Raw genomic sequence first — 9,351 nt, 5'->3', positions numbered from 1 at the left:
AGCATTTGATATAATAGCAGGAGGAGCTTGGAACATGCTTTTGATATTGTTTGGTGTATGACTCTTTATTATTATATTCAGTGTTGTCCTCGATAGGTTTGATGAAACTTTCAAAGTCTGCATATACAATATAGGGAACCCTCATAGACCTGTTATAGTTTTTAAATTCAGCAGTTGCTCCTTCTTTAGGAAGCTCGATTCTCATTGGCGCATTATCATAGCAGTTTTCTCGATGTTTTTGGAGCTTTTCTTCTTGGTCATAATCTTGAAGACACCTTCTGCAAAAATATCTTTTGTGTTGATGATTAGATGTTGTGGAGCCAGCAAACCGACTGAAATTTTTAATGAGGCAATAATGTTCTGTGTCTTCGTTTTTAATATACAGCAAATCAACACAGTGTTTTCGATCAACAAATTCAGATATTCGCAAAGGGTAAGGTTTTTTATTTTCATATCCAAAGACGTTAATGCTCATAGTTGGATTATCCACTTCAAACTTGTTAATTTTATGATAATCCACAGGAAATGTTACACCTTCCCAATTCAGCTCTTCTGATTTTAGAATCAAGTCTTCATCAATTCTTTCGTTGTCTCTATTTTTAAGATTCAAAGCTCTGGTGACCGACCATTTAAAGCATTGGTTGTCCTCATTTTCCATGTTGATGATGGCCTTTTTGTCTTTCAGCTCTTTAGGCAGTTCAATATAGGATCCACCGCTGAGAGGCACGTAATCAATAAAGTTGATATCCATTCTTAAAATCTTAGATATGGTGCTATTGGAGCCTAAAGCATTGTATTTAACACTATTCTCTAAGACTTTCTCTTCCATTTCGCTCATTAACTCTCTTACATCTTTACCCTCTAGAATAATCTCTGATCTTGATGAAAAGGTTGCTTCCCGAGTCACTTCTTCACCAGTCATGATACTTACTGATTTCATTTCACACGTTAAAACAATCCTTACCTTTGTGTTCCTTTCTCCTTCTATGGTTTGAATAGCAGACTCTCTCACCAAATTAAAAAACGATGCAATGTCTTGGTATTGAGAAGAAGGTGTGTAAGAAAATAGTCTAGCAGTACGCTCTGCAGAATGTTCAGTCAACTTGAATTCTATTTTATAAGGTTTTTGCACTGGCTGTTTATACACTGTTTTTAATACAAGTGATTTGATAGAATTTATTTTTTTATCTATTTGTTCCACTGATTCGTTTACCTTATTCTTAACTACTTCAGGAACGTAAGGATCTATCCATTCTTTAATATCATTAAACTTAGTTTTAACATAGGACGCTACATTTTTTGCAGCTGCCGTCAGACTTGAGAATAAAGGTCTTGGTGCTGGAACCGGTCTAGGTGTAATAACGTTTGTTGAATCGATAACCGGTGTGTTAAGAATAGAGGGTTCATCTCTTGTCACCTGATTTTGCAAGAGAGCAGAAGGTTCGAATGAAATCAAGTCGTTAGTCCTTGGTCTTAGTGCTGGTACAGGTCTTTTAACAACGGGACGAGGAGCTGGTACAGGTCTTTCAGAACCAACAACAAGCCTTACTTTTGTCGGCTTTATTGAAACTTTTGTCGGCTTTACAGAAACTTTTACAGCTGGTCGAACAAACCTAACCACGGTAGGTCTTTCATTAACAGACAACGGTCTTGCCTCAGTCGTTCGTCTACGAAGAGAAGCAGGAGCAGAGACAGCTCTAGGAGGATGCAAAGATCTTATAAGTTCCCCCTTTCTCATTTTAGAATACCCTTTTATTTTTTGCCCTTTAGCAATATCTTTTAATTCTTTCACCGTTTTGTTTTCCATTTTAATAACACAAGATTTTTTATTTATATCATTTTCAAATTTTTAAATTCAATATATAAGAATTTAAAAACTTCTCACGCTAAAAAATCTCATATTTGTATCCATCTACTACTTTTCCATTTCGTCTCGTAAAGTACTGCCAGCCATGCCCTGTCTTTTTCTTCGATTCATAAACAGACTTGTATTTCACCTCCTCACCAGTATCAACATGAGTTATTCTTAAACCTAAAGGATTATTTCTAATTAAACCAAGTCTCGCATATTTAGGATCAAGAGGCTTCTTTTCTTTTTTCTCATTTTTTCTAGGTCTTCCAACAGGTCTCACCTCTTTCGAGTTTTCCAAAATTGCATCTTTATTAATCAAGTTGTTTTCAACCGCAAGCATCATGAGCGATATTTTATTGTCTGACGTTTTGGAAACACCATTTTCTTTTAACAAATTTTTCAAAAACTTTCTTGTGTAAGTCATCTTTTATTATATCAAGATTTTATTTAAATCAAATTCGATTTTTTCATTTCTAACATCTGAAGAATTTTTTAGGATACAAAGGATTCTAAAGTTTTCATACACAATGTCTTTGGAAGCAAGTGAATGATTTAAAATTGCGCTTTTTAGATTTCCAGAAATCTTTTTTTTCTCCTCAAAATCGCAATCCAAACCAAGCGCATACTTGTCAATCATTCTTAGCCTTTCTTCTTTAGACAAGCCTTTCCAAGTACTGAGATACCCTTTGATTTTCTTTTCCATTCGAACAAAATCAGTGTCGTCGTTCCATACGAGTTTGTTTAACTTGTTCTTTTCTTCGTCAGAATAACTCTTTGGAATTTGAAAATGACCGTGTTCAGTGACATACACGGGATTTCCATCTCCGTCGGTAATTATGACTCCCCCCTTGCCAAAAGCAAGAAGTTCAAAGTGTTTGCGTCGAAAAGCGTCAGTTTCTCTTTTGCTGCATTCAAGAAAAAACGGGAAAAACTGTATCATTTTATTCTTCTTGTAACAGATTTAATCCATTTTTAAGATCCTTTCTCGGTCTACCCACTGGTCGCTCTTCCTTCACGTCTTTAATCCATTCGTTTTTATCAATCAAGTTGTTTTCAACCGCAAGCATCATGAGCGACATTTTATTGTTTGACGTTTTGGAAACACCATTTTTTTTTTAGTAATTTTTTCAAATCCTTTTTCGTATATCTCATTTTTTTAATAAAAAAAATATTATTTTGAATGACACCTAATAAACAATATTCATTCTGCTTCCATCTGATTTAAGTCTAAGCAATTTATCGGAAATGAGGACGGCAAAGGCTTGAGTGTTTGCAGGAACGTTTGCGTTAAATGTAGCTTTTATTTGTACATCTATCACTGAAGTTTTTAACCTCTCGGCCTGCTTGCTTACATCAAAAACAAAAATGTATCTATAATTTAAGGCGGACAAATTGGGTTGAGCTATAATTTCGTTTGTCCCATAAAGTCTATTGTCAAATTTAGATGCGTCTCTATAAGCTCTTGAGTATTTGTTGTTATTAAAGTCTAAATTGTAATCGACAGCAGGATACCTTTCACTGTTTAAGGTGACATACATGTTTTTCAAATCGCAGTGATCAAAGACTGAAGGATTTAAATCTTGACTTCCAGATTTATTGGTTTGGAATCCAACAATGACATACCTAGGTCTTTCACTAGCAGATCTTGCGCTTAACCTCCAACTAAAGTTGTTTGATACGGGAACAGCTATGGTATCGCATTGTCTAGATCTGAACGAAAATGGTACATCTACTTTTGATTCAATAATTTTGTAAAGATTGTTGCTACTCGCTACAGAGGGTGTGACATGAGGCATAAACAAAGACAATTTAGTCAAATCCACTTTTCCTGCAGCTGTTGCAGCTGTTCTAAAAATAGCATCACTATCACCCTTTCTCACAAGAGCAAGTGTATGCTTAAATCCATAGAGCACTTTATCGTAATCATCGCAAAATCCAAAAATGTGTTTTAAAGGAATGCAGAACGAAAACGTTCCTTTTTCTTCACTTTTTGTAATGATGTAATCTTGTCTTTGCTTAAATCCAGTGTTGTTAACAAGATCTGCTAAAGCTGTTGTATCCCTTTGCCACAGCTGATTCATTCCTTCAGACACTTGGAACTCTACTGGATATTTGAGGTAACCAATCATGGTGGTAGCTTGTCCAGGTTCGTAAATGGTTTCTACCTCTTGATTCGACAACTGATAAGAAATCTGACTGAACATATGCATGATACCGTTGTTAGCAAGAGCAACGACGTCTGTATCTGCGTAGGAAGTTCCATCTGCTTTTAAAAGTCTTCCTTCAACCAAAAGGTAAGCCTCAGATGGAAGCGTGAACAAATCTTGTTGCTCAATATTGATTCTTATTTCTCCATCCACGTTTAGATTCTTATTCACTGGTTCGTATTCATGAAACTCGAATCTCTCAATTTCTTCATCAACAATAATCTCTTCTGTAAAATTTAAAACATCGGAATTTGCCATTTTTATACGTCAAAGAAAAAAAAATTTAACTCATGCCATCAAAAGCCCATTTCCCTTTTTTAGATCCTTTGGATCATGGAACTTTGCTTTTGAAAGTTTTACCAGGTCTTGTATTCTAATCGCTTTGTTCTTCGACAATCCTTATCCAAACATAGAATATTCATCTATAACTGGTGCGCTTTGAGTTGGCTTTCTGTTAACAATGCTTGAGATAATTTCTTTGCTTTTAAGGCTGAGATCATTCTTTGCAGCTTCATGAGGTCTTGGAGTTCCAGTCTTGGCATACAATTTCTCAATGGTCTTTTTACCTTTATCAATAGCCACATCTCTAGCAGTGGAAATGGCTGTAGAAGCTAGCTCTTTTCCTGCAGATTTAGTAGCCATGATTGCTTCTCTCCCCAGTTCGGTTTTTGCAATTTTATTAGCCAAAGTAGATGCTGCTCTTGAAGCGCTTGAAGATGCTGCTCTTCTCAAGAAATTCTTAAGCGTGTCAATTATACCACTTCCACCCACAATATGCTTCTTAACATATCTATTTCTATAAACGATCATTTTTATTTCCATAGATTTTTTTTATTTCATATCGATATACGCGATCATAGCCTTGTACTCGTCTTTATTAATCCTATTCTGTCTCAACAGCTCATCGCAAATGGAAACAGCCACATTTCTTGACTCTTTATTTCCAGCATGCCATGCAGCGATACTCAAGTTGAGCTTTTCCACAAGAGCGTTTGGATCGCTCGGAAGTATAATCACACCATTACCTTTTTTGACTTTAGATTCGCTTTTAAATTTATCCCAAAGCGGTTTTATAATTTGTCGGTATTTTTCGCTTCTGGAGGCTTTTGGCTTGTTTGGATTTGATTCCGAATAAATAGCACCACTGTTGAAAATAATTTTTGAATAGTTTTTCAAATCTTCGTCGTTAACATCGCTCCATAATTTGTTTGGAGCTTCAGATTCTGTCATAAGCTCCCAAAGACCTTTTGTTCCTTCATACTTTTCCCCTCCAACAACGATATCATTTCCATCCACCTCCACCTCCATTTTTCCAAAGTATAATTTATTACTAATTTTACTAATTTCGAAATTTCTTTTAACATCGTTTACGAAACGCGTATTATATCTATTTAAATAGACGGATGAAATGTCTCCTAAATGATTTGTCTCATCAAAACTGGGAGGCGCTTGTTCATTGCGTCTTTCTTCGATGCTTTTGATCATCTTTTCATTGCTTTCAATCAGAGGCTTGTAAAGCTTGCTCAAATCAGTCTGAAGATTAGCATCATAAATATTTTCATTCAAACTATCTTGGTAGATTCTTTTTCTTCTTTCAACAAATTCTCTCACCATTTCATCTCTCTTGTTAGGATCTAGTATTTTAAAAAAGGACATTTTTTAAAACACAAGAAAAAAACTTAAACGCAGACTCATCTGTGTTTTTTTAAATTAGTTTTTTTAGATTCTTTGAATCCGTGGAAATCTACGATTTCTTAGATTCGCTTACGAATCCGTGGAAATCATGATGATTTTTTAAACATATTGTTGAACGCTTTTATCGCGTCTTCTCTTCCTTTTTGGATCAACGACTCTTTAGTTATCTCGTCAATGTTGATTTTTGTTTTAGTTCTTATTTCTTTCATCAGGCTCTTAAACTTTTGAAGCTCGTCTAAAATCAATTCATACTCTGAATCGCTCACAACGTTGTCTACTAAAGCCTTTGAAATGTGGCTGTTGATGGTGTTCAATTTCGACTCTGCCAACACTTTGATCTTTTCATGCTTCTCCGCTTTCAATGCTAGTTTTTTGTTGACTTGACCTCCTACAATGGATAAAAACCCCATTCCAATAGCCACACCTTCACATGCAATCGCAACAGGGGCAGCAGCGATGGTGCTCAAAGTTCCAATTCCAACAACTCCAAGTGCAACACCACCTGCTTGCAACGTAGTGTCTACAAAAGAAATGATTCTGAAAGCGCGATGGTACTTTTTGCTCATATGCACTCTCTTTTTCCTCTCGTTGTCCATCTCTTTCTGAATCTCGCTTATTTTCTGAAGACGGTAATTGTGTCCTTCATCTGCAGGAGCTGTTGGAAGAACTGGATAAAGTTTAGATTTAGCATCGTAATTGTATTCCATTTTTTATTAAACGAAAAAAAATATTTTTTTTTTACTCATTGATGAAATTGACAAAGCATAAACTTTCCCCTTTTTTAATAATGACATCTGACTTGCTGTTATTGTGAATTTCCATGATCACATTATCCACCGACTCTGATAGTATGATGCTGTGGTTGAAATAATCCAGTTTTGATTTTATGCTTTCCCTCAAATTCACTATAGCTAATCCGCTTTTAAGTTTTATTCCAAACATAAAAATTATTTTCTGATGGCTCAGTTTATTTAGTGTGATGTCTTTTTGAGCAAATATTTCATATCTCGTTCCTACTTTTGAGGGAGGATGCTTTAAATACTTGTCGAAAAAAAGAAATGATTTATTACACAACTTTCGATCATAATGAAAAAATTTTTTATATACATTAGTTTCCATTTTTATTATTACAAAAAAAATTATTTTTTATACACCATTTTATTCCGTACATTTAGAGAATAAAATGATTATTGTCTACGTCCATTAAGTATTACTGTTGGTCCTCTTTCAATTATTTCATATCGTTTTTGTTTTCTAAGAGTTAATTTTTCTTCTGATGTAATTTCAACTACAGATGGTCTCCTTATAATAAGTTTAACTTTAATTTTCCCACCAGGTTCAGTGGGTTCTGTTATAATTATTTCAGACGGAGGTCTTTCAATTCTTCGTCGTCGTTCAATAATATCATGTTCTTGGTTTCTTTCTCTCTCATCGCGTATTCTGTTTGCTCTCGTTTCATAATTTTCTCCTCGGATATGACTAATTATTAAATTTCGTCGCTCGTCCCTCGTTAATTCATAGTAATATTCAGGAAAACCATCTTCAGGATCAATAATATCTTCAGGATCAATAAGATCTTCTACATCACTCATCCTCATCATTTTTATCATAGTAAGAAATTTATTTAAGTCATTTTCAATTTTTTTCATCTGTACATTAGACATAATAATAGGCTTGCCTGAAAAGAAGGTAAAAGCTTTCAGATTGACCGACTTGAATTTTCAATTCTTCAAAAAGAATTAAAAATCTAAATGTTTAAGCAGCAGAAGCACACACTCTATATTTATCATTATGAAGACCTTCACACAATGCTTCAATCTTTAATCTATTTCTTTTCTCCTCTTCATTAATGTATTCTACGCTTTCATCATCTTCGCTTTCTTCTTCGCTTTCATCATCTTCGCTTTCATCATCTTCGCTTTCTTCTTCGCTTTCATCATCTTCGCTTTCTTCTTCGCTTTCATCTTCGCTATCATAACGATTATTTCTATAATAACTATATCTATACTCATTTAAATCTTCATACATTTCAAGTATATCATCAGTTAATTCACCTATTCTTTTTAATTCTAGCACATCTTTTTCAAGACTATCCAGATCTTCACAAGTTACGTTTTCATCCATAGCATTCATTCGCTCTATTATCGCACGCTGTCTGTAATTCATTTTTATAACAAGAAAAATTTATTTAAGTCATTTTCAAAATTTTTTTTCATCGTAGAATTTCACTTGTGAAATTTTTAGATCCTTCAGATCCATGGAAATTCTTCGAATTTTTAGGCGTAATAATAGACTTGTCCGAGAAGAAGGTAAAAGCTTCCGGATTGACCGACTTGAGCATCACCAGAGTTGAGCGTGACAACGAGTCTTCTACCAGCTGCGACACTGGGCATGGAGTCAGCTTCTCCGAAATTTCTGTAAAAGGAAATGGTAGTTGTAGAACCGATGGATGAAGTGGATTGATACAAAAGTCCAGTCGATTTGTTGTTGAAGGAAGTCACATTTGACCCGTTCCACGACGACAAGTAAAAATCTTCCAGTCCAGAGGATGAAAAGAAGCATGTGCTGTCACCGTCATATCCTGGAAAGTAGGTGTAATTGTTGGTGTTGTACGGTGTCCAAGGAGTGAGTACAGTGCCGTTTCCAGGAGGTGAATTTCCATCGTACATTCTGACTCTGGATTCCCACCAGTTTCCAGAGCCTCCGATGATGTGCACCCTGATGTATTTCAACGACACACCATTTCCTTTTCCGTTGGTGTTCATCAAAACGTATTCGCTGCCATAAGTGGTGTTCAAATATTGAAACGTTCTGCAGTACAGTTTGTAAAGAGGGATGGAAGCAGGAATAGAAGCAAGTGTGGAAATGAACGGTTGAATCCAATACGTGATGGCTGTGGCATTTCTGTTTACGAGTTGAATGGATATGTCGTTTCTGAAAGGCATGTCCAGCGTTAAATATCCTCCCAAGGAAGTGGTGTTAAACATGTTGCAACCTTGCAAAGAATTGGCGTAAAAAGCTCCTCCCAAAGGAGAAAAAAGCAAATCAGTGGCGAGACCTGTTTGATCCACTCCAATTCCGTCAGTCACTTCTACATAATTTCCCACATTGATCTCTCCGTCTGTAAAGATTCGAATAAAAACTTGACCGGGAATATTCGTGCCAGAGGTGCTGTATAAAGCCAGCCACAATCTTCTCAGCACTCCAGATTTTCCGGAAAACGCAAACACAGGAGAAGTCGTTAACGCTGCTACCGTCTGAGACTTTAAGCCTAAACTGGTGAAACTCGAGCTTGGAACGACACTGGTCAAACTCGACTTTTGCAACAACAAGTCCACATAATTTTTTGTCGCTTCATCTTGTGCGTTGGTTGGATCAAGCACGTTGATCAATTTGTGAGAATTCAAATCCAAATCTGTAGTTCCTGAAGCATGCGTATCGACGTAATTTTTCTTAGCTGAATCTGAAGCTGATGTAGGTTCAGCTAAATTAGTTAGTTTATGAGCTGTCATGTTAATGTCTACGTATGAAATAGTGTTGTAAGAGACTTTGGTGTCTACATACCCTTTTGTCGCTGCGTCTTTTAAATTGGTAGGA

At 35.7% G+C, this 9,351-nt stretch overlaps 1 protein-coding gene across 1 annotated transcript; it reads right to left on the bottom strand.

Moving 5' to 3' along the window:
- Positions 1-3,039: 3,039 nt before the first annotated feature.
- LOC149891623 (uncharacterized) lies at positions 3,040-4,062 on the bottom strand. The gene has a single exon (XM_090077969.1). It carries the CDS (start codon positions 4,060-4,062, stop codon positions 3,040-3,042), a length of 1,023 nt encoding a protein of 340 aa, XP_089934095.1.
- Between the last annotated feature and the right edge of the window lie 5,289 nt (positions 4,063-9,351).

Source organism: Hydra viridissima, unplaced genomic scaffold (assembly GCF_058129835.1).
Source record: "Hydra viridissima isolate aposymbiotic clone 2 unplaced genomic scaffold, HvirCarnegie_v1 scaffold_2, whole genome shotgun sequence".
NCBI lineage: Eukaryota > Metazoa > Cnidaria > Hydrozoa > Anthoathecata > Hydridae > Hydra > Hydra viridissima.
Note: the sequence above shows the minus strand (reverse complement) of the source record. Positions and strands in the feature narration are given on the sequence as shown.

What these genes read in the sequence shown, in the direction of transcription:
- LOC149891623 (XM_090077969.1), bottom strand. Translation starts at nt 4,062, where the DNA reads ATGCATATGTTCAGTCAGATTTCTTATCAGTTGTCGAATCAAGAGGTA.